This window comes from Canis lupus, chromosome 20 (genome assembly GCF_003254725.2).
Source record: "Canis lupus dingo isolate Sandy chromosome 20, ASM325472v2, whole genome shotgun sequence".
In the NCBI taxonomy this organism is placed as follows: domain Eukaryota; kingdom Metazoa; phylum Chordata; class Mammalia; order Carnivora; family Canidae; genus Canis; species Canis lupus.
In genome coordinates, this window is record NC_064262.1 from 8,435,504 (window position 1) to 8,461,520 (window position 26,017).

The 26,017-nt window shown below is 40.0% G+C and overlaps 1 protein-coding gene across 8 annotated transcripts in view; it reads right to left on the reverse strand.

Annotated features, from left to right (window-relative positions):
* Positions 1–532: 532 nt before the first annotated feature.
* Positions 533–26,017, reverse strand: part of FANCD2 (FA complementation group D2) — a 57,012-nt gene continuing 31,527 nt past the window's right edge. For 7 of the 8 annotated variants that reach the window (XM_025450017.3, XM_049098574.1, XM_025450031.3 and 4 more), the window contains exons 26-44: positions 24,743–24,851; positions 23,585–23,695; positions 23,219–23,331; positions 22,105–22,248; positions 19,244–19,360; positions 17,750–17,878; positions 17,278–17,396; positions 13,310–13,420; positions 12,065–12,195; positions 11,097–11,190; positions 10,085–10,207; positions 9,200–9,293; positions 8,702–8,773; positions 7,683–7,721; positions 6,405–6,479; positions 5,370–5,444; positions 4,256–4,402; positions 3,002–3,097; positions 533–946 (exon numbers count right to left, since the gene is read on the reverse strand). In XM_025450017.3, coding sequence (XP_025305802.1) covers positions 875–946; positions 3,002–3,097; positions 4,256–4,402; positions 5,370–5,444; positions 6,405–6,479; positions 7,683–7,721; positions 8,702–8,773; positions 9,200–9,293; positions 10,085–10,207; positions 11,097–11,190; positions 12,065–12,195; positions 13,310–13,420; positions 17,278–17,396; positions 17,750–17,878; positions 19,244–19,360; positions 22,105–22,248; positions 23,219–23,331; positions 23,585–23,695; positions 24,743–24,851 — 1,971 coding nt within the window. In that variant the 3' untranslated portion in view covers positions 533–874. Of the gene's footprint in view, positions 947–3,001; positions 3,098–4,255; positions 4,403–5,369; positions 5,445–6,404; positions 6,480–7,682; positions 7,722–8,701; positions 8,774–9,199; positions 9,294–10,084; positions 10,208–11,096; positions 11,191–12,064; positions 12,196–13,309; positions 13,421–17,277; positions 17,397–17,749; positions 17,879–19,243; positions 19,361–22,104; positions 22,249–23,218; positions 23,332–23,584; positions 23,696–24,742; positions 24,852–26,017 lie in introns of those variants that run through there. The other variant, XR_007404425.1, reaches the window with a different exon arrangement.

Consider the following 26,017-nt stretch of genomic DNA (forward strand, 5'->3'; position numbering starts at 1 on the left):
GCAAGAAAGAACTTAGAAGCAACAATGAAACTGGGCTTTCAACACATGAGAACTTGGAAGCTCAATGAAACTTAGCTTTCAACACATGAGAGCTCTTCATTTCATTTTAGCTGGTGTACTACTATTTTATTTCAAATAAACTAATTCTGTAGCATTGTTATAATGAGTCTATAGGTATAACTCAGAATAATGTGGAAATAAAATAAATATGTATACAAAGTCAATATGAGTTTGATGGTACCTTTTCCCTCTTTATCCTGTATCTACATGATGACCAAAAGTTTTTTAAAAAGCAGCCAGAACTTTCCTTTTGACTTTCTTTGGGCATTGACCAGAAATTCGTCACTCTTCCAAAAATATCACAAAGATCTTCTCAACTCACATAGAGATGGCTCTTAGAATAGGAAACATGATTTTAATTGGTAGAACTGATGTGTTGGCACCAGTTTCCATTTTCTCTCTGCATAAACTCCAATTGAATTCCTTGTAATCCTTGATTTATGAAGGAAATTCAGAAAGAGGAATGAGGTGGTTAAGGCAGAACTTAAAACAATTTATTTGTAAAACTGTTACAATCCTAAATTTCTGAGTTTCAAAACTAGCTCCCAAAGCCCAGAATTGTGACTCTTCACAGCACAACAGTCCATGTTTGCCCAGACTGCTAGGTAATGCTACAGTGGAACCCTGAGCTAGGGTCTTGATGATATTAGATAACCTATGAAATATACAATTAAGTTGGTTCAGTAAAGCCCACCCTCCTAATGACAAAACAAGATGCTTCCAGTAAGGAAGGCAGATAGCAGATTTCAAATCCTGAACACAAAATGGGAAGAGGCTAGCAGAGATGGGGAGGGGACATCAGTCTCTCTGTGGTCTAATCGGAGTCTTCACTCTCATCACTATCTTGATCCTTTTCTCCATCACTTACTTCATCATTTTCAGCATCCTAAGGGGCAAAAGGATAATTAGATATTTTAGGTCATCTGGGTGACCCCATCAAATTATAATACTGCTCCCACAGGATTTATAACTGTACTGTATCATTGTTAAAACCAATGATAGGCATTAAACCATTCATTTAAAAACGGAATTGGGCAGCCCTGGTGGCTCAGCGGTTTAGCGCCGCCTTCAGCCCAGGGTGTGATCCTGGAGACCTGGGATCGAGTCCCACGTCAGGCTCCCTGCATGGAGCCTGCTTCTCCCTCTGCCTCATTCTCTCTCTCTCTCTGTGTATCTCTAATAAATAAATAAAATCTTAAAAAAAAAAAAACGGAATTGAAACTCACCCATTTTTCTTGTATCATGACCATGAGGGAGGCCAGTGTCATACTGACCTACAACATTCTGCAACTGGACCAAATTCACATGATTTTTATAAATAACCCATGGGGATCCCTGGGTGGCGCAGCGGTTTGGCGCCTGCCTTTGGCCCAGGGAGTGATTCTGGAGACCCAGGATCGAATCCCACATCGGGCTCCCGGTGCATGGAGCCTGCTTCTCCCTCTCCCTCTGCCTATGTCTCTGCCTCTCTCTCTCTCTCTCTCTCTCTCTCTGTGACTATCATAAAAAAAAAAAAAAAAAAAAAAAAAACAACCCATGGTCTTTCATCTCTACTGCATGTGTTTGACACAGAATTAAGCAGGTATTCAATACAGAATGAAATATTTGCTAAATTAAGAATTCTGGTGTATCTCAATAGGAATTCAGCATACAATTCGTTGGTATGCAATTCTAATCTGGAAGGTTTCCTTAGCTGAAAGTACCAAACTAACAGGATATCGTCTGCTTCAAAAAATTTTTATGAGAACAAGGCAGAAGTATACTATTTAAATAATAAAAGTTTTTTTTTTTAGAAATATGTTTTTTTTTAATTTTTTTTTATTTATGATAGTCACACACAGAGAGAGAGAGAGAGAGAGAGGCAGAGACACAGGCAGAGGGAGAAACAGGCTCCATGCACCGGGAGCCCGATGTGGGATTCGATCCCGGGTCTCCAGGATCGCGCCCTGGGCCAAAGGCAGGCGCCAAACCGCTGCGCCACCCAGGGATCCCATAAAAGTTTTTTCATGCTAAATTATCTCTCTGCATTAGCCTCGAATTGCATCATAGAGAGACTTCATAACAGGGGCTCTGAAATCTGAGCTTCTTGGTGTCCAAAACCCACCTGAATTGTAAGAACACTTTATAAACATACACATTTTTCTTCAGCTTTCTTTAAAGTCCTGAAAGTATATGTGGTAGCCCAGAAAAGAATAAGGACCCCTGCTCTTACTATAGTCCTTAGTAACTGAAGCTTTTGATTCTGTGCTTTAGCTTTCACCAACTGCATTCATATTTCTATTTTATATATTCAAGCAACATAATTAAATGTTTTAACTCATTCTTCTCGGCATTCAGAGAACACTTGACCTCTTCTCCCCTCTCAAATGGTTTCAGATATGAATTTTTAAAAAATTTTATTTATTTATTCAGGAGAGACACAGAGAAGAGAGGCAGAGAGATAGGCAGAGGGAGAAGCAGGCTCCCTGAAGGGAGCCCAATGTAAGACTCGATCCCAGGACCCCGAGATCATGCCCTGAGCCAAAGGCAGATGCTCAACAATTGAGCCACCCAGGTGCCCTTCAGATATGAATTTAATATGAATAATGAAAGGGAATTCTTAACTCTATAACATGCCACAACTTGAGATACTCTTCTGGCCCCCACAGAGTTCATATAAAAACATGTTTTTCTTGAGAGAATAGAGATGGGCATAGAGGTCTTTGATTATAAACATAAGCAATGGGAGGGGTCCCTGGATGGCTCAGGTGGAAGAGCATGCAAATTGATCTCTGGGTCGTGAGTTCGAGCCCCATGTTGGTTGTGGAGATTACTAAAATAAATAAACTTTAAAAAAAAAAAAAAAGCATAAGTAGCAAAAGTTCTGTGCTTTCTACTGACTCAGAATAATTAACAAAATGCAACAGTCGACTACACACTCTGGGGCCTTATGCAGAAATACCTCTGTTGTTTTGCTCTTGGAGACCTGAGATGCGGTATCATCCTCACTCTCCTCGGCTGCACTTTCCTGGGAGTTCTGGGATATAATCTCTTCACCCTACATGTGAATGGGCCAAGACAAATGGTGGGTTATAATGACTTATTTAGGGTCTCAAGATGAGAAAGGCTTAGCTTATAGGCAATAGAAAAGATGACATTCTAGCCATTCAAGCATGGTCAAACATGGAGACCAACCTGTGATCTAGCATCTAGAGAAGTGGTCATCAACCCTAGGTTTCTAAGATATGTGTGGCTCTAATATGTAGTTTTACAAAAAGCCCATTGTTGTATTCTAATATCATACTACATTTTACAAGGCCAGGATATTGGTGACTCTTTCAGTAAATGTTGAATATGGTTTTGAAATTTCACAAATACCTTAAAGTGTATTACCACCAACACACCAACTACAAATGACCATGTAGAGACTGAAAGACAGTACATAAAGTGGTTTAAGAACATCAGCTTTGCATCATTTCTGTTTGGATTCAAACCCTGGCACTTATTGCTGAATGACTTTAGGTAAGTTAACCTCTCTAAGCTTTATTTTTCCATGGAAACAACAGTATTGTTTTATTATAGTATTTTGTTTAATAGTATTGTAGAAGTTTTAGTATCTCATAAAGCAAATGTGAAAAAAGAAACTCTCTGGAGTGCTATTCTTTTCATATACAAGATTATAAACTCCTCAGGTATTGTAAACAAGAAGGACTTGGACCCTATATGAAAATTTCTAGAACTCAAAGCAGTACTATAAGCAATACAAGATTTTGGCCAGATAGTTGAAAGACCTTAGAAATGTTTATTTGTTAAAATGAGGCAGAGAACAATTTCAGGAATAAGACAGAGTGCTTTAGAAAAAGACCCAAAATAATTTTTTAAAAAGTTTGTCCATATAAATAAATGTTATTATGAATCTACCCTCAGTACTTACAGAAGCCCACTCTGGCTAGGAGAGAGGTTTTATTGATCTGGCTCTTCTATCTCTGAGGCCTTGTTATTAGTGGCATATTTTGGTGCCTTTGCTGGCTAAGGGGTGGAACCCGTGACTTAAGGCCATAAGCAATGTGTCCTAATTTTAAGAGCTAAATAGCCACAGCCTGAAAAGAAAAGCAGTCTTATTGGGAGAAAAGGCTTAGTTGACCTCCTTGATATATCTTCTGATGCTTTCACAAAGAGTGGGAGTAGACTCTCTTGGGCAGGGCCCTAGGCTTACCTGCAAGTCCCGATTTTTGAGGTTGCCCAGCCAGAAAGCCTCCCTGCAATTATTGAAGATAAGCATGGCTTTCACTCTGCAAACTAAAAGCTCCAGGGTCTTTTTAAGCAAAGGCACATGTTTGGTGAGTTTCGTGTCCTGGTGAATCTAGATGGAAACAAATACATCCAACTCATCTGGATTTATTATCATGCTTTCATAGTCCTATACAGAAACTTTTGAATTCTCGATGTCTTGAACACTGAATAAGAGCATAAATCCTCCAAGTATAGGCCAGAGACATGTTCCATTAAACAGTAGCTTGGCAGAGTACTCTGAAGAGAATGGCAGCTCTTCTTCAAGCTAAAAGAGCCTAGAAGACATGCCACCAACACCTTAAGTTCTTCTTCATAATCTCTTATTGACCAATTATCAATAAATTGATCTAAAGTGTTCTTGAACATGTATTATGCTAATATTAAACAACAGAGTACCCCTCTTTAGCCAGGTGTCCTTAAAACTCCACTGTTCAGCAGCTTCTGAAGTTAGGACCAGCAGAGGAAGCAATAGGAACTGAAGAAGAATTTGGTTTGTCCATGACTACAGAGCTCTATGGCTCTGTGCTTCTTCAGACAAAAAGTGACAATGGTTCAACTATAGGAAAAATACCCTAATGGTAAAATGTTCTCACAAGAGACAGATGTGTTCCTTGACAAGTAAGTAGTACAGCTGAAAAGCTCTGAAGATGGCTGCTTTTAGAACCACCTCTTGTCTCTAGCAGAGAATTGTCACTTACATAATATTCCTCCCACCCAGAGTACTTTATAGCAGCAACACATCCACCAACATTCTATCTCTCTCACTAAAGAGAAGCTTCTAAAGGAAAGAGTGCTATGGAGTTTGAGTCAAACTTCAGATGCAGAAACTCTTATCTACATGACTGCCCAATTTCAACTAGCAACTAGGGATCTGACCGCTATGAATTAAACTGCCTTTGGACAGACACAGTTTCAAAAATAGACTCAAGAAGGCTAAAAAAGGAAGAAGGAACTGGAGCCTGTGGATCTCCCAATCACACTGCAGATTAAGCCAACAGACAGCCTGATACCATGATGTGACTTGCTTTCCTTCTTACCTTGGAATGCCCACACAGGTGATGAAGCAGCCTTGTATTCAATTGGAAGGTTTCCAGTAAGCTCAGAACATCTTCCTACAACCAACACAATAATAAATGCCATATTAAATGCTCCCCTTTCATTTTAGATGCAACCAAGGGCTGCAAAGAGGATAAACTACACAGGTTCCAGTTGTGTGTTGGTCATCTCAATTTGGCCCTTGAAGCCAGAGCTAACTAGCTGTCCTCCCCTTTCTCTTTCTAGGTTATGAGGAACCAACCAAATACTATGAGAGTGTCTTGCAAGCTTGCTAAATATGTGTAACAAATCATTATCTTTGTTACTATCCTTATTTCACTACTATAACCCTGGATCTCACTTGGCCAAATAAAACCTCTCAAGACTACCCATTACAGGGGTGCCTGTGTGGCTCAGTCTGACTTCGGCTCAGGTCATGATCTCAGAGTGCTGAGATCGAGCCCCGCACCAGGCTCCCCACTCAGCGGGAAGTCTGCTTGTCTCTCTCCCTCTCCCCCTGCCTTTTCCCCCTGCTCATACTTTCTGTCTCTCTCTCAAATGAATAAAATCTTAAAAAAAAAAAAAAATGAAAAAAAAAAGTCTGCATGTTAAAAAAAAAAAAAGACTATCCATTACAACAGCAAAGAGTTTATGATACAAATGAGATTATTATTATTCCTGAGGGTAGATCTAGATAAGTGCAAAGGAATAAGCAAATGACACACTGATACATGAGTCCTGGGAGTGCAGTAACACAATAAAATCAAGCTAAAAGGAGTAACCACCCTCAAATCTAGAGTAGAAGTAAAAAGGTGGATTTAATCAGAGTGGGTTTGAAGTTTAGACTACTTTGGAATATTCAGTCCAATATGGAATCTCTGGTGATAAACTGAAGCAGACCAAAGGAGCCCAAGTAGAACTGTGGCCCAGAACCTGGGTAAAGGAACTATCCCCATTCCCAGTCCAGGAGCCACCATGCACGTATCTTCTGAGTAACTGTATGGAACACATCTTTCTTCTGTGCTCTCAGTTCTTACCCGGTGTTTTCTAAAACTGAAGTCTAGGAGCGGCATACACTGCTTCAGAAATGCTTCCACAAAGAGGCGCCCGTACTGAAGAAGAGAAGAGACACATGGTGATGACCTCTCTTGAGGTCTTCCACGTGAAGGGCCCCTGCCTGAGGTAGCATAGCATCACCTAGCCCAGGGGTTTTATTTTCTTATTTTTAAAAAATAAACTGGGAAGAGTCCAAAAGGTTAATTTGGAGCATGTAAGTTTAATGCAAAAACTAAATGGGCCTGCTAACTAAGCCTCAGAGTTAGGCAAACTTATCTATCCTAGACACAGCCAATAGGCAGAGGCCTTGCCCAGTGTAAGACTGAAGGCATATAAAACAGAGGGGGATCTCAGCTGCCTAAGAACCACTTACTCTCAAAAGGAAAAAATTGTGTAGGGCTGAGGAAGCACATAACCATCTGCCAAATTTACCAATCAGATAAATCACTCACCCATCTCCCGCCCTGGGTCCAGGGCAGAGTAAAGAGGAAGAGAGGATCTAGGGAATAACAAGAATATTGTGCCATCCACTTCGAAGAAACCATAAGGAGCAGGGAAGACATATTTTCCTCATAACATTTCCTAGCTCCTAACCCATCATTAAATCTAGGGCTAATCTGGGCTCTCCCCTTGGGAGAGGAGTTCAGAGTGGCATAGTTGGTTAAGTGTCCAACTATTGATTTCAGCTCAGGTCATGAACTCAGGATCATGAGATCAAGCCCTGTGTTGGGCTCTATGCTGGCTGTGGAGCCTGCTTAAGATCTCTCTTCCTGTCCATCTGCCCTTATGCCCTGAGAGAGGCATGCGCTCTCTCTCAAATAAATTTTAAAAAATAAATAAATAAATAATAATAAATAAATAAATAAATAAATAAATAAAATAAAATAAAATAAAATAAAATAAAATAAAATAAAATAAAATAAATAAAAGAGGAATCACCCACCATTCCCTCCTCCCTGTTGCCTGGGAAGGAATGGCAAGGAGTGACTATTGCTCCTGAAGTCAGCAATCCTGAAGCCACTCCTCTAGTTCTAAGACTCAGACCAAAAGTTTTCAAACTTATAGGAAAATTAGCTTCTCCAGTAATCCAATTAGTGTGGGAAAAAGTATCCACTGTCTTTTCTAAACTACCACCTATTAGGACAGATTCTGAAAACTCTGGCTTGTGGGCAAAGTATTAAACAACTCTTTTCAACTGAGGCCTCTAGAGAGATCCACAGGAAGAATAAATACTAACAAGGGCCAGGTCAATCACTCACCTTCAAACATACATGCAGAACAGGACGACTATCAAACACCTGGAGACACAAAAGACAAAAAACCACAGCTGAGGTCTGCTCCTCTGAGCACCCCAGCCTCTTCCCCATCAGGTCTGCTCCTCTGAGCACCCCCAGCCTCTTCCTCATTGTGTAAAGCACAGCTCTGGATGTTGTAGAGAATTCTAAAATGAAGACGGCATGTCAACAGTTACATTAATTATGAAACAGAATAGTCATCTCCATTACTGACAGGAACAGGGAAGCAAAGATTAAGAAATTGATTCTAGGGCAGCCTGGATGGCTCAGTGGTTTAGCGCCTCCTTCAGCCCAGGGTGTGACCCTGGAGACCCAGGATCAAGTCCCACGTCGGGCTCCCTGCCTGGAGCCTGCTTCTCCCTCTGCCTGTGTCTCTGCCTCTCTCTCTCTGTGTGTCTCTCATGAATGAATAAATAAATAAATATTTTAAAAATAAAAAAAGCGTTAAAAGAAAGAAATTGATTCTAACTCAGGATATTAAGAAGATGGCATTGTATAAGTCCAAATCTTGATGTGAAGCCTTAAGAAAGGTGGATGAGAGGTGGAAAGGAGAGAATGACATTCAGAGCTGGGAGAATAGGTTAGCAAAATCATGGAGTGGGTGAGAACACAGAGTGTGTCTGAGGGATAAAGAAGACATTCAGGGTTGGAAGAAGGTGACAGTGAGAGTGTCCTCAGGCCACAGAGGATCCAAGACAAGGTGAGAGCTATTAAATAGTACTGTAGCACAGACAGGGAAGGAGGAAGAAAGAGAAAGGAAAAGACATTGCCAATGGTGAAAAGAAGGGATTATTCAGGATGGGTAGGGAGGGACAAGGGAAGAATACAGGTGATAACAGATCCCCAAGGAAGGGTGGGGAAACAGTGAGAGTCCATTTTGGAAGCCAGGACCCTTCTTTTTTTTTTTTTTTCTTCCAGGACCCTTCTTGATTTCAGTTTCAGTAGTTAACTAATGAGGTGGGTCAAGGAGCCTGCACACTCACCTTTATGAGGTTGATGAGGATACTGAAGTCTCGAACAGCCATGTTCCAGTAGAGGAGCTTTTCTTCATGAATCTGGAGGCAAAGAAATATACAGGCACTTTGGAACCAGCCAAGTACTTCTCTTACTGTATTTCCACTAATCCATGGGTTTTGGATTACACAGCTATTCAGAGATTAATTTAAGCCAATTATTCTCTCAAAGAGATGTTACTAGTGCACCCACAAGATGGTTCTGAGGCCTACCTATGGTGCTTTATAGAGAGTTTCTAAAGACTCTTTTTCAGTAACTTCCAGGTAGGAAAAAGCCTCTGCAATATACCTAATCCTCCCTCAAACTGGAAGGAAAGGAAATTAAGCCAGGAACTCTCTGAAGAAGAATCCTGGATCTCTCTAACTCAAGGGCAATAGCTTAGAAGAAACCCTGGACCTAAGAACTAGAAGATGCAGCAGCTTCTTAGTAACCAGGTCTACCTCTTGTGGTGGGAGTATCTGACCCACCTGTTGTGAGTCTGCTGCTGTGCCAGCCTGAAGACCCTTTACTGTCTTCTCTAGTTCAGCCATCATCACACGGAAGAAAATGACAAAGGATTGCCTAGAAGAGGGGAAAACATGCATGCTCACATAACAATAACTGGTTAGAAAGAACTTCCTAGGAAGAAGCCAAGGCACCAAAAGTCATTTCCTTCCCTACCTCTCTGAATTGCCTTTCACTAGGGTCCACTGTAAAAGAATGGGGGAATGGAAAGGATTCACAAAGGAGCCCCTGAAGATGGCCTGTCAAACAATGGAATTAACTTTATAAAGGGAGGCGGTGTGGTGGCATGGAAGGAGCGTGAGGTAGTGGTCAGAAGATCCAAGTTCAAGTTCCTAGTTCCATACTTATTCTCTGTGTAAGTTTGAATAGGTTCCCTCTCTAACGCTTATTTTCCTCATTAGTACATCAAGGATAATGATACTTACCTCACAGAATCACTGAAAGGACTGAATGACATAAACAATATGAAAGTGCTATAAACTTTGAGGAAAAAAACCACTGAGATGTACATGATCACATACAACTATCACTTTACTCTAAAGGTGGTTAAAATATTAGATAGTCTCACTTTAAAGGATGAAAGTACTAACGTGAGATGTTCGGTGACTAAATATCCACTATCTTTGAAGACTCTACTGAAAATTCATTCCTTACAAAGATCCTTTTACATGGGTTGGCTGAGAGCCCCTTGGAAAGAATGCACAGTAGGCATTCTGTGTGTTGAATGAATGACTGTACCTAGCATCTGTATCCAAATTAAATGAAGGTAAGGTAGTTATCTGGAAACTACATACATAGGACAGTGTGATTCTAATCAGGGGAAAAACTGGAGGAGAGAACTCTCTTACCTTGTCAGGGTAGGGAACATCGAAGAAGATGCATCTTTAGGAGAATTAATCAGTTCTGGGACACCAACCCCAGCAATCTCCTCTATGGCCTTCAGAACACTGTCTGTATGCTCCAGGTAAACACTGCATTGAGAGCAATAGGAGTATAAACACATATTACAGAATTCCTAAATCAAAATTTCTTTTTTAAGATCTTACCAGGTACTTAGCTTGCTCTTTCTTTTCTTTTCTTTTCCTTTCTTTCTTTATGTAAAATGATTTTATTTACTTATTTAGAAAGAGCACATGCAGGGATACACATGCAAGCAGGGAGAGGGGCAGATGGAGAGGGAGAAGAGAATCTCATCTCTCCAAGAGGGAGAGAGAGACAGCACGCATGCACACATGAGTAGGGGTAGGGGCAAAGGGAGAGGGAGAAGCAGACTCCCAGCTGAGCAGGAAGCCCAACTTAGGGCTTGATCCCAGGACCCTGGGATCATGACCTGAGCCGAAGGCAGATGCTAAACCCAATGTGTCACCCAGGCGCCCCTACTGACATTTATTTTTAATAAAATGAAGATTCCAAATAATTATCAGGAGATAAAGGAAATGATGTTTCAACTGGAAATATAGTTAGACACTTCGGAAGTAATGGATGTCTTAAATATATAATAGGCAACAAATAATTACCTAATTCTGATTAACAAAGCAAAATACAACCAGAGACTCCTCCATTTCCTCCAGCTAGTCAGGAACTAGCTGACAGTATAAAACAGAACCAGAGGATCTTACAATCCGCATGTTCCAAATTCTGTTCATTTATTAACTTGTTTTATTTTTCTATTCAAGCATAATTAACATATATTAGTTTCGGGTGTATAATACAGTGATACAACTTTTGTTAATTTCAAACCTACTTCATTGTTTTCAAGTTCCCCCAACCATGGCAATTTTTCAGTCTTTGGCCAGGCAAGAGATCCCAACAGTGGCAAAATGGACTGTTTGGCTCATGGAAAGAAACTGAGCCTCTCACCTGAGCAAAGTATGGAGCTGTTCAGTAGGAATGCTACTCTTCTCTTTCTCCCCACTTGGCCACACCCGACAGAGGAACTGTTTGGCCAACGAAGCTGTTGAAGAAACAAAACAAATGCATCTCATAAATGGAAAACTGACTATACTCTTGTTTTTCAGGCTTTTGGGGGATGACTAATGATCAAAAGGATTATATTTTTTTAATATTTATTCTGAAGTTCCTTGGCTGACAATTTGAAAAAGGCTGCCATGGGTTCCTGCTCCACTGGGTCCTTCTACCAGAGATAAACCTATCTGTCTAAGACCCAATGCATCCCATCATTTCACCCTGTCCTGACATACACACAAACATGAACTGAACACACACTGCTGGGCAGTAGGAAAACCAATCTAGCTTCTCCTGGGCAGACAAATAAGCCATGGCCATCTTAGAGATTCACACCAAACGCCCCCTCCCCTTTTAATCAACAGGAAGTAATAAAAGGTTTGTTTTGCATTTTCTTCTTGATTTCTATGTGTGCTGCCAATTGGAATGTATAATCAGTCAGTTGCATTCAAAGAGCTATGACAAAAGATAAAGATCAAGAATGGAGCCCAGACTTTCTTGACACTTAATCAAATCTTGATTTCTCCTTTCTCCCATTTTATTAATCTAGCAGTTTGTATCTCTTTTTGTCAAATGTCTCAGATTAAAAAAAAAAAAAAAAAAAAAAAAAGACATGAATAAACAGAAGCCAAACAGAAAATTACCTAGCCAAATGAATTAACCAAACTCAAACTAAGCAGTATCAGCAGAGATCAGCTATAGTTCCCTCTGGGAAAATATCCTTCTTAATATGGCAAGAGGGCACATGCACAGTTATGTGGGGTTTTACATATAAATACAAAAGGTCTTATTAGGAAGCCCTAAATTTACAAGCTTGAGTTACTAATTCAATTCATGAAGAAAAAAAGATCTGGGCCCATCACCAATTTTTTCTTTTTTCTGAGTAGGAGCTGTAGATTTCTCCAAAATGACCATCAAAAGTCTGATGAGATAAAGAGCACACTGGAAATTGGGAATACTGTGAGAGAAATTCTGCAAGTAATTGAAGCTTTGGCTGTAAAGGAAAAAAAAAAAAGAAAAAGAAAAAGATAAGTATTAGAGACAGGTCTAAATTCACAAATTGTCCAAGTTCACTTGTGTATTTATTGATCTAATCAGAATCCTCCACATTTTCAGGTACTTTTGTGACCACCTTCTTTCAAGACCCTGAAAGAGAACTGTACCCTTGTATGAAGCAAGCCAGGGCAGAACAGAGCTCAAGGGCTGGAATGCTGGCCTTGAAGGGATCATGTACCCCAAGATATCCATATAGGTGTCCATGCCATGCTTACATGAGCAACCCTAGACAAATTATTTGCTCCTAAGGCCTAAGGCAACAAAATGAGAATAAAATTTAAATTCTAGGTTTATAGGACAAGTGAAAGCAAATTATAAGAGAAACCAGTGCATTTAATAAGTGTACCATATATGGTCAGCTTTCAATGCACTGAAATAATAGAAGATAGGGAGTCATAATCCAAAATTGTAGTTGAAATAAAACTAGGGTGTACTCTTCTTACTGATAATGGGAAGGAGGTCAAACAAATTTAAAAGCATTATATTTAAAATGAAGTAAATAAAGGCTTGCCCTATAAGTAGGGATGATAAGCATTGATTGCAGACCCAGAGACAGTGTAGAGGAAGTGAGAGAAAGTTGAAATCACTCTGATTGAAGCTGGGATAGAGGCTGGGAGCCATGCCTCTTAGATCTCCTCCTCACATCCCTCTTCTACTGCCTTGCCCTCAGCGTAGGCTAATCTTTTGAGACTGGGGGGAAATCAGTGGTAACTACTGCTACCTAATTATCTGACCCTACTGAGAGACAGAGTAGGTTCCTGGATAACCAAGAGTTGACTAGAGGTCACTAGTGTTTTCAATATCATTACCTGAAAAGGTCAACTACAGGATGCAGGATGCACAAAGATTTAGTAGGATTTGTTCAATGGTTTCTAATGTTTCAGGATTTATCTAAATACATAGATGAAAAAGCTCATATGACTGACGAAAAGTAGTTGAAAACATCAATTTCCCTCACAACTACAGAGAGACACCCAAGTGATTTCCAATACCTCTTGCTAATTTTATTTTATTTTTTGAGACAACACTCTGGGATATTTAGTCTGACCCACCTGAGCAATTCGTCCAAGGACTGGTCAGGCTCTCCTTGCTTCAGTCGGTTGGTAAGGACCTCGAGGGCTGAGTACAATAAATTATAATTTTCAAGCTGAAAAAATCCATTCCTAAGGGAAAGTCAGGGTAAGATGATTGAGCTTACTTATAGGAAAATTGCTTGGACAGCATTTGAAGATCCTGGCCTCCAGGCTATAACATCAGTAAGTCAATGGAGAAAAAAGGAGAACTAGAGCACTGTAAGTACCCAGGTACCCAATTTAGTTATAGCTCTGAGACTCACACTACAAGGTGAAGTGCACCTGAAACAGTGTTTCTTTAAGGACCTAACAGTCCTCATAAGTTTATTTTCAGGGGAAAAAAACTATCTTTTATTTGTTACATTTTAGAGAAGTCTCAGCCTTCCTCTCCAGAAAAAAAACAGAAATAATTTCGTTGATTGTTAAATCAGTATCAATTCCATAGAAAGTTCTCAGTAAAAAAAACTTACTTCTTCTATAAGTCTTGATAATTCTTTTTTTTTTTTTTAAGATTTTTATTTATTTATTTGAGAGAGAGAGACAGTGCATGAGCAGGGGGAGAAGGAGAAGCAGACTCCCCACTGAGCAGGGAGCCTGATGTGGGGCTCAATCCCAGGACCCAGGTAGCAGGACCTGAGCTGAAGACAGACACTTACCGACTGAACCACCCAGACACTCCGACCATTCTATCTTCAGATTATCGTTCCTACTGTCCCTTCCTTCCCAAGTTCAAGCCATCATTCTAAGCCAGGCCCTTATCATTATCATTATCATCATCATCATCACATATGTAGATCACTGAGACACCTTTTGATTGGTCTTTTTCATCCCTTTCCAATCTGTCCTACACACAGTTGTCAAAAAGAGTTTCCTAAAACACTGATTTCATTATACCTTGGCTCTAATTATAAAACTCCAGAATTGCTTTTCTGTACAACATTCAAACTTTTCTGACCTTCAAGGCCCAGCACAATCTAAGCCCCTAGATTATCTACTCCTATAGAAATATCTCCATATCACCAGTGGTAGTTCTGCCTTTCCATAGATATATTCTGAGGGCCTATTATAGCTCAGGTTTTGGGGAGGAACAGCTTTATTAAGATAGAACTGACCTACAACTGCATACAAACTGCATGTATTTAAAATGTTTATGAGTTTGATCAGGTGACATAATATAAACCCACAAAATAATCACTGCAATGGAAATAATGAACATATCCACTATGCCCAGGAGTTTCCTTATATTCTTTTGAAATCCATCCTTCACTCCATCTTTCTGCCCAGTGATAGGCAGCCACTGATCTGTTTTCATCACTATGAAGTTAAATGTTTTTTTCTTAGAGTTCTGTGTAAGTGGAATCAAATGCTATGTACTCATACAATTTTGCTTTCTATTCAGTATAATTCTTCTCTTCATCTATATTGCTGTGTATAGTATTTCATCATAAGAAAATCTGTTTATACATTTACTAGTTGATAGACATTTGTTTCTAGTTTGGGATTATTACAAATAAAGCTGCTATAAACATTCATGCATAAGATTTTGTATAGACATATACTTTCATTTCTCCTGAGTAAATACCTAGCAGAATGGCTATGTTGTATGGTAAGTGTATGTTTAACTTCTTAAGGAAATGGTAAACCGCTTCAAAAGTGTGTGCACCGGGATGCCTAGGTGGCTCGGTGGTTGAGCGTCTGCCTTTGGCTCCAGGCGTGATCCTGGAATCTCGGAATCGAGTCCCACATGGGGCTTCCTGCATGGAGTCTGCTTCTCTCTCTGCCTGTTTCTGCCTCTCTCTGTGTGTCTCTCATGAATAAATAAATAAATGTTTAAAAACAAAAACAAAAAATAAAAGTGTGTGCACCATTTTACATGTCCACCAGCAGCATATGAGAGTTCCAAGTGTCCCATGTCCTCACCAATATGGTCAGGTAATTCTTCATGATTTAGCCATGCTGTAATTTTAACTTGGAATTCCTTAATAACTAATACTATTAAATATCTTTGCATGTATTTATTTGCCATCTGTGTATCTCCTTGATGAGGTGTCTGATCAAATCTCTTGCCAGGCACTGTTTTTAAGTACTGGGGATACAATAATGATTGGTTGTAGCTCCCATGAAGCTCATGGTCTAGCAAAGAAGACAGATGAACAAGTAATTACAATAAAATGTGGTAAGTCTTATTGTAAGAAGATATCAGAGTATTAGGAGAAAACAGGGAGTTAGAGGGGTAGGTAGGAGGCTTACCTGTCCTACAGGTCAGAGAAGATGCTCCTGAGGAGTTGAAGTTTAAATCCAGTTCTCAGAGATAAGTTAGAAAAAACTGGTGATCAAGAAGCAGATCCAGGTAGAAGAATGAAGATGTGTGAAAAGTCTTTCAGTGAAAGCAATATAGAGTACTGAAATTAATTCAACATAGCTGGAGGGCAGAATGTAAGACTATGAGTGGAAGAGCAGGTGTGAGATAACAAAAGGCCTTAGAAGTTAGGTAAAAAGTTTGAGCTCAAGAAAAATCTAAGGACAACTAGAACCAAAACTGGGATGGAATAAGACTGACTTTGCATTGGGAAGACCACTGACTGCTGTGTGAAGAAAGGACTGAGGGAGGGCAACTGGAAACTATAAAACTAATCTAGTCCAGGCAAGGAATGAGGGGAGTCTCAAAGCAGTGCAGCAGGAGAGGAACAGGCTATTTAGAAGTTATTTAAAAGATAAAATTAATAGGATTTGGTGATCCGATGTGGGAGAGAGAAAATGTAGTGGGTAGAGAAAGGGACAAAGAAGAACTGCTGGTTTCTGGCTCAGACACTGGTGGTACCATTTACATACCACTGGCAAAGCCGAAGGAGCAGCGGTGAGGATGATACATTCCATTTTGGATGTGATGTGTCTGAAGTGTCAAGGACACACCTAAGGAACTGCTGAGTAGGCAGCTGGATATAAATGCCAGTAGCTCCGAAGATAAATTTCAGCACAAATTTAAGCTTGGGTGAGATTGCCCAGAAAACCTGTATAACAGGAGGAGGAGCCAGGGCCCAGCCTTGAGGAACATAAGCATTTAAGGGACACCTCTCCCTCATTTCTACTTTCATTCATGCTGTGCCTTCCAGTCCCCCTTTTTTTCTTTTTTTCCAGCCCCTTTCTTTACCTCCCAAAAGGCCATCTATCCGTCAGGGCCCTATGAAGTCCCATTGCTTCCACAAAATATCTCTAAATATCCCAGCTCAAAATGTATTCAGCTCTTTAACATATAACCTGGAATTTATCCACAAATTGTTCAGTTAACATTCTTTTTTAAGATTTTTTTTTAAGATTTTATTTATTTATTCATGACACACACACACACACACACACACACACACACACACAGACACACAGAAGCAGAGACACAGGCCGAGGGAGACAGGTCCATGCAGGGAGCCTGACGTGGGACTTGATCTTGGGTCTCTAGGATCAGGCCCTGGGCTGGAGGCAGCACTAAACCACTGAGCTACCTGGGCTGCCTAGATTTTATTTTGAAGTAATCTAGAGAATACACCCAATGTTGGGCTCCAACTCACAGCCCTGAGATCAAGAGTCTCATGCTCCACCACGAGCCAGTCAGGTGCCCCAGTAACAACTTAAGTAACAGTCCCTCCAATGTTATTATAGAAAGGCTGCCAGCAAAGCTGGCTAAGAATCAGATGACTAGATCTGTTACAGGTTAGCCAATATCTATTCACCTAATTTTCAAATAGTTAATCGTGGTCATATAAGACACAGAGGGTACAAGATAAAATGAAATGATGCAGATAAAAACACTCCAAAAACAACTCCCAAGTACCATATATACAGAAGACTTTTGAAGCCCTTTTCTTCTTTTCTCTACCTCAGTGCCCTGGTGACTGTCAAATAAAACAAGTGCATACTTGATTATTTCTACCTACTATCTGCCACTTACTCACCAAGCAAAAAGCCCATGAAAAATCTGTAGCAGCCTCTGATAGCATGACGACATCATGTGGTACTCCTCAACTTTTGTTCTTGGGCCATCAACTACACCTTGATTTTCAGCAGCTAAGCACTGAAAAGGAAAAATGTTTTTAAGAGAGTTGTTTTGGCAATTGCCCTCATTTTCCTTCAATATTTCTCAGTCAAAAATGAAATATCTTGTTCACTTAGTAATTTCTAAATTTTTTTTTTAAGATTTATTTATTCATTTGAGAAAGAGCGCACAAGTGCAAGCGAGCTAGGGGAGGAGCAGAGGGAGAGAATCTTCAAACAGATTTCCTGCCAAGCACAGAGCCCTACACAGGCCCGATCCCAGGATCCACGAGATCATGACCAGATCAGAAATCAAGAGTCAGACACTTAACTAAGCCACCCAGGTGCCCCAGAAATTTCTAAATTTCTATAATGATAAGATAGGCTGCTGACCTGAAAATAGTTGTGAATGTTCTCCAGATGGTTACACATTGGAGTCAGCAGCTGAACAATACTATGAGCAACTTCTTGGGCAGATCTCTGATAGAGATGTGAGAATCCAATATTCCGGTTTCCTTTACTCTGTAATAAATTCAGAGTTACTGCGGAAGAAACTGCTGGATAGCTTCTCTGAAACTAAGAGTTTGTTAAGGAGTTTAGTCAGAATGGTATCACAAGATAGGAGTGGACAGAAGAAGCTGGTTGCTTGCCTAAAACTCTATTCTGACAGAGGGATCTTGTTCCATCTTCAAATCACGAAGAGATTGGCTTTTATAGAGTACAATGTTTGAGTGACAAGTACAAACCTGTATTACTAATGAGATAAAGCTCATACAAAAATAGATATCATCTAGGCTGGTAAGAACATTGAGCAACTGATGAAGACAAACAAAAAATCAAATAACTGGATATACTGTTTAAATGTTTTCACCTAAAACCTTCATGTTTTGTTGCTAGTATCATCCAACTGCTTCACCAGATGCTATGTGTACATTTGTACATTATAGACACATGTGAAGTTCTGGCCTTCTCTAGATAGCCAACTACTACTACACTGAGGCTTGGGCATGGGCTAAGTTTGGGAGGCTTTTTTTTTTTTTTTTTAAGTTTTATTTATTTGAGAAAGAAGAAGAGAGAACAGGGAGAGGAACAGAGGGGGAAGGACAAGCAGACTACCCCTTGAGCAGGGAGCCCAATGTGGGGCTCGATCCCAGGACCCTGAGATCATGACCTGAGCCAAAGGCAGACACCCAACCCCCTGAGCCACCCAGGCACCCCTGGGAGGCTTTTAAAAGCAAAATCCAGGGGTCCCTGGGTGGTGCAGCGGTTTAGCGCCTGCCTTTGCCCAGGGCGCGATTCTGGAGACCCGGGATCGAATCCCATGTCGGGCTCCCGGTGCATGGAGCCTGCTTCTCCCTCTGCCTGTGTCTCTGCCTCTCTCTCTCTCTCTCTCTCTCTCTCTCTCTCTCTCTCTCTGTGTGTGACTATCGTAAATAAATAAAAATTAAAAAATAAATAAATAAAAGCAAAATCCAAGTAAAGAACAGGATTTAGGAATGCTCAGGGCATTTAGAAATATATATCCTGTTTGGGGTGGCTTTTTTTATTTCTGTGTTTCAGAGTTCCTCTCTCTCTCTCTTTTTAAGATTTTATTTATTTATTCATGAGAGATACAGAAAGAGAGGCAGAGACACAGAGGGAGAAGCAGGCTCCTCAGAGGGAGCCCAATGCAGAACTCAATCCCCAGACCTTGGATCAGGCCCTGAGCTGAAGGCAAACACTCAACCACTTAGCCACCCAGGTGCCCCAGAGTTCCTTTCTAAAGCACAGTGAGTAGGCTCTGGAAACGAGGCTGCCACCATGCTTACTCCAGTGACCCAACACAATGCCAGAGAAAGGGACAAGTTATTCATTAAGGCCAGGGTTTATGCTTCTGCCTATACCAACCTTGAGGAAGGGGATTCTCTTGGCAACAGAAGGTGTCAGCATATTCTCCAGTTTCTGGGAGAGATCTTCCAGCAAGAAAAGCAGCTCAGGGGGCTGGAGTTGCACAACTTCTGTAGCCTGTCACAAAGAGGAAAGAAAGGATAACTCCAAGCATGTCCTAGCCATCTTTTTGGAGGAACACATTTCATGTTTACTCTTCCCAATAGCTAAAGAATCTGACTGTTTCAAAAAAGGGGGGAAATTTCCCCGCTTCATATAAATGGCTGTTGTACTGTCAACAAATCAAAAAGTCAAGCATTCCCAAAGTAAAACGAATTTCAAATTATTAAAATAGGGATCCAAGGGAGTATAGTTTTAGAAGACATACTTTTTTCTCTAGAAGTAAATGTCTCTCTGTATCCTTCGAGCTGTGGACTCAAGGTGCATTTCCTAAGTACCCTGGGTTAAAAAACGACTAATTCAAAGGAAATTCATTTTTTCTCTGTTCATTAAATAATCCTTTCATATTTTCTTTCCCTTAATGTTTTGCTACTATTAACTCTGTGCTGGGTCCCTATAAAGGTATAACACTACTAGAAGCAGAATGAGCCAAATGCAATCTCATTTCAAACTGTTCATGCAAAAGAACATTTATGGAGAATCTCTAAGCTGATGTAGAACTGGGGTTGGATGGGGGTAGATACTGTCTATACTGTGAAGGAGCTTAAATTCTTATAAAAATCTATGGTAAATTCCATAATATTTGTCTTTTTAGTTTTTTAATTTTATTTTTCTTCCTACAAGATTTTTTAAAATTTAAATTCAATTAATTAACGTATATATATTATTAGTTTCAGAGGTAGAATTCAGTGATTCATCAGTCTTATATAAATAATATCCAGCACTCATTATGTCACTTGCTCTCCTTAACGTTCATCATCCAGTTACCCCATCTCCCTATGCTATTTTTTTTTAAAGTAAGCTCTAGGCCCAACATGGGGGCTTGAGCTTAGAACCAGAAGATCAAGAGTTGTCTGCTTTAACAAATGAGCCAGCCAGGTGCCCCTATATTTTTTTAACCTGGAGAAACTACTCTCGTGAAATCCCATATCAAAAGTTACCTTTTCTGAAAATGTGGTCTACTTCCAACTTCATTATAAATACCATTCTCTCCTCAGAGTTTCACTGGTACTTGGTTCAGACCTTTAATACAGCACATATTGCTAGTTATGTCTGCTTCCTTTATTAGGTTATGAGCTATATAAAAGCTAGCATCATGCTGTATGCACTACTGTATTGCCAATGTCTGTATTAGTGGCACACATAAATAAGGCCTGGATAAGCATCTGATGAATGCTGAACAAACGTCATTAAACAGTGAAAACAGTATTAACCTTTATAAACCAGAACAGTGCTTCTCTGCAAGAGTAATCTAAATAGCCTATTAGTAGTAACCTAAGATAAGGATCACATCATTAGCATGATCTTTCATAATGTCTAACAGATTGTAAAAAACTTAGATTTAGGGGCACCTGGGGTGGCTCAGTTGGTTAAACATCTGCCTTTGGCTCAGGTCATGATCTCAGGGTCCTGGGGTCAAGCCCCATGTCAAGACTCCCTGCTTCTCCCTCTCCCTTTGACCCTCTTCCCCGCTTGTGCTCTCTGTCTCAAGAAAAATAAATAAAATCTTAAAAAACAACAACAACAACCAAGCTTAGATTTATAAACATCAAGATGATGAGGGTTGATACAGCATGTGACTCTTTTCTTTTTAATTTTATTTACTCATGAGAACATACAGAGAGGAGAGAGACAGGCAGAGGGAGAAGCAGGCTCCATGCAGGGAACCCGGATCTCCAGGATCACGCTCTGGGCCGAAGGTGGTGCTAAACTGCTAAGCCACCCAGGCTGCCCCCCTTTAAAAAAAAAAAAAAAAAAAAAGATTTCATTTATTTATTCATGAGAGACACAGAGACAGAGAGAGGCAGAGACATAGGCAAAGAAAGAAGCAGGCTCCATTCAGGAAGCCCGATATGGGACTTGATCCCAGGACTCCAGGATCACGTCCTGAGCCGAAGGCAGATGCTCAACTACTGAGCAACCCAGGCATCTTGAGCATGACTCTTGATCTCAAGGTCATGAGTTCAAGCCCCACAATGGGCCTAGAGCTTACTTTAAAAATAAACTAATTAATTAATTAGGTTGTTTACCTTAAATAAAAGATTATGAGGATGATTATTCATTTACTTTCACTATATATAAAACCTTTGGAAGCCAGAGTCCACCTTCTCTCAGTGCCATGGTGCTCTTTTTATTTATTTTTATTTATTTTTATTTTATTTTTTTTTCATGGTGCTCTTTTTAAAATAAGAACAAAGCTGACATTTTTTTTTAAAGATTTATTTACTTAGGGGGATCCCTGGGTGGCTCAGTGGTTTAACATCTGCCTTCGGCCCAGGGTGTGATCCTGGAGTCCCAGGATCAAGTCCCACATCGGGCTCCCTGCATGGAACCTGCTTTTCCCTCTGCCTATATCTCTGCCTCTCTCTCTCACTTTGTGTCTCCCATGAATAAATAAATAAAATCTTAAAAAAAAAAGAAAAAGAAAAAAAGATTTACTTATTAGAGAGAGAGCGAGAGAGAGAGAGAGCATGCACATGTGTGCACGCATTGCAAGCATGAATGGGAGGGGTGGGGAGAGGGAGAAAGAACCCCAAGCAGACTCCTGAGTCTGACATAGGGCTCCATTTCAAAACCTTCAGATTGCAACCCAAGCTGAAACCAAGACTCGGATGCTTAACCAACTGTGCCACCCAGGTACCCTGGGCTGAAAAATTTTCTGAAACAAGATTAAATTCTAGAATCTCAGCTCTGTCACTTACTTCAGTGTGCATTTCAGTATCTAAGATGAACTTGGTCACAAGCCCACAATGCAGAATAGAGAAGACCTCAATGTCCAGTTCTCGGAAAAAAGCATGGTAATTCTGTAGTGACACTGATGTCCTTTCTTCTTTCCCTTTGAACTCCTGGACAGAAAGCAGCAGCAAACAACAGAATAAATAAGGCTTCCATATTAGCCTGATTTTTCATGAAGACTTCAAATTATAATTATGCATTCATTTGATGCAAAAGTTACTTTTTTAGCTAACCACCACCTTCCTTTCACCAAAGTCCCTAAGTATTCCTGAGACAAAAGCACCTAATTTAAAATTGGGATATGGGTCACATACTAAGACCTTTGGTTGGCTTCCATTTAGGAATGAACTACTAGACAAACAAAGGTATTATGGCATGGTACAGAAAATGATGAGCTTTGGTACCAGAAAGGTCTGACTTCAAATCCTTGCTCAAGCCTTATTGACTGTGTGACCTTAGGCAAGCCACTTACCCTTTCTGAGTCTTAGTTTCCTTACCTATTAAATATAGATATTACTATCAATCCTTGGTTTTTAGACGATTATAGGAGCTATATATAACATACAATAAACAGTAGCTAGAAACCAGAAATAATTAGGGTCCATGTGGCTTAGGCAATATCACAAACATGTAACCTACTCTGTGATTGGTAGTTACAGGAAAAAGGAACTACTGTTTATTAATTATCAGAAATTGTCCTAAGCATTTCATGTTATCTCAATTCACTGAGAAGTTGATAATCTGGGATCAGAGGGCGAAAGAGGCTAAAAGAGGTACATCTAAAACTATGTCCTAAAACAGAATCTGATAAATGCTACAAGAAAGAATTCAAAGTACTGTTGAAATATAAAAAAGGGAATGACACATTCAAGAAAATGACTAGAAAAAAGTTTGTGTTAGTGATAAGGACTGAGTCTAACCCTAACTCTGCTACTGGGAGGATCGCTGCCCCAGAGCCGAGAGAATTCATTCCCTCTCTTTTCTCTAATTTTTCTCTCTGTAAAATGCAGAGATGATTCTGGACCCCTGCTAATCTTACTGGCTGTCACACACCTTCATGGTAACCCATTATTCCAGTACCTTTTCCAGTTGGCTTCTATTAGACGGTGTAGGGTCACATTCTGAACTATCTTCCTTTGAAAGTGTATCAGGGGAGGATGTTTTGCTGCCATCTGCTTTCCGTTTCTTTCCTCCTTTTGTTTCAAAAACAGAAAAGTGACTCAAATAATCAATAATCATGTTTGTTAAATATCACTGCCTTCAGGAAACACCCTGAAGACTCCCTAGGGGTAGAGAAGGTAATTTTATAACTCTACATTATAGTTCTTTTTATAACAATGCCAAAGAAGGAGTTCAGTGACATCATCTCTCCAGTTACTGATGCCTTGGTTAGGTGAACACAGTGTAGCTCCTACGGAGACACAGAATAATAAGAAAAAAACATACCTATCTTTCCTTGTTTTCTGATTTTTGCTGAAATAGCAGCAGTAGTAGGAGGTGTTACATCTAAAGTTTCCAAGTCAAAATTTGCAAGGGGAGGAACATAGTCTGGGGTGACTGGAAAAGAGAGGAGACAGAAGTTCAATGTATACCAACCACACAGCACTATTAGATTTAGAATGCACCACCTGATTGGTCAAAAATCAACTTCCAGAACCAAGTATGGCTGAATGCCTATAGGAGACATTCAAGTTATCTGACATTAATGATATAAAATATTGGGGGATCCCTGGGTGGCTCAGTGGTTTAACACCTGCCTTTGGTCCAGAGTGTGATCCTGAAGTCCCGGGATCAAGTCCCACATCAGGCTCCCTGCATGGAGCCTGCTTCTCCCTCTGCCTATGTCTCTGCCTCTCTCTCTCTCTGTGTCTTTCATGAATAATGAAATAAAATCTTAAAAAAAATAATAATGATATAAAATATCCAAGCAGATAAGAACTAAAAATAAATTAACCCTTATTTAAAATCTGAAGACATCATCATTATTATTTTTAAAGATTTTATTTATTTATTCATGAGAGACAGATAAAGAGAGAGAGAGAGGCAGGCAGAGACACAGGCAGAGGGAGAAGCAGGCTCTAGGCAGGGAGCCTGATGTGGGACTCGATCCTGGGACTTCAGGATCACGGCCTGGGCCAAAGGCAGGGACTAAACCGCTGAGCCACCCAGGGATCCTAAAATCTAAAGATACTAATATTTGGTCACATAGAAGTTTGTTTTACACACAATTACTTAAATGAGGGCCTGATAGAGGCTCTATGTTTTCCCCAGAGAATCTACCTAGCACTTTGAACAAGTTTATTTAATGGTCAGAAGGTATTAAGAGATCTTTCAGCTTTACTCCTGGTTCATAACTATGTTCAGGAAAGCAAAGGGCACTGAAAGGTTGACATCTAAATAAGAAAAGTTACCTTATAAAAAGCTCGACCAATGCTATTTTTTATTTTCTTAAGCAAAGAAGAACATTTTTTAAAATCTTGTTGAGCATACTTTTTCTTATCCCAGATGAGTAGGGGATGGCTATCATTGAGCTTGGCTTAAAAGTGAAATTATCTCCTCACTGCCATCCTAGCAAAGGTACCATAATAAGACACTTTTCCTTACCTGCCAAGTACTTTTCCAGGATTCTCTGAAGCTCCACAATATGCTTTAATCGGGTGAGCACCTTCCCCTTCATCTCAGGTGATGTTTGCTGGCAAAAGGCATTTACAACCTGGAAAAGTACAAATTGTATTCTCATACTTGGAATGGTTCCAATTTTAACCTTGTTTGCATCATTTATCCAGAGCTAAAAAAATGCTATTCAGCACTAGGATCTGTGAGTTTAGTCTGTAAATGTAAAGGTGTTCTCAAAAGATGCTACAGAGGTATAGAAAAGCCTTGAGTTGGGATGCCTGTATGGCTCAGCAGTTGCGCTCTGCTTTCGGCTCAGGGTGTGATCCTGGGGTTCAGGAATCAAGTCCCACATCAGACTCCCTGAGGGGAACCAGCTTCTCCCTTTGCCTGTGTCTCTGCCTCTCTGTGTCTCTCATGAATAAATAAATAAAATCTTTAAAAAAATAAAAAAGAAAGAAAGAAAAGCCCTGAGCCAATACAAGAGATCTGACTTTTAATCCTAGTTCTACTGATGTCTAATTAAGTAACAAGTGGAATAGTATAGTGACTAGAGAGCACACACTTTGATGAAACAAGTCCTACACTGCTACTAGCTGTATGACCCTAGCCAGGTCATTATTAGCCTTTCTGAGTTTTTACCTCTTCAACTATAAAATGAGAATGCAGTTGTTATATGGATTAAATAATGTAAATAAAGAAATAAGGGGACACCTGGGCGGCTCAGTGGTTGAGTGTCGGCCTTTGGCTCAGGGCATGATCCCAGGATCCAGGATTGAGTCCCACATCAAGTCAAGCTCCTTGCAGAAAGCTTGCTTCTCCCTCTGCCTGTGTCTCTGCCTCTGTCTCTCCCCACTCCCCTGTGTCTCTCATGAATAAATAAATCTTAAAAAAAAGCCCAGTTTTTTCACAATGTAAGTACTTGATTATTTTTACTGACTTTGAACTCTCTGTATCTGTGACTGCATAGGTGTAAAACAAGGATAATAATACCTGTCCTGCCTACATTATAATTGTGAGGATAAGAAGAGATCATTTCAGTGAACATTCTTCGAAATAATATGCATTAGAAAGGAAGTGAGATATAAATATAAGATATTACTGTTGTTTTCATGTTTCACTATCGAGGATTTCACTAAGCACAAAAATTCCAAAGGAAGGGGAAAACCATCACTCACTTGATCTCACTGAATCGAATAATGAAGCACATACCCATGCAAAGGGTGAATCACATTTTCACAATGGAGGAGGTGAGTTTATTTCAGG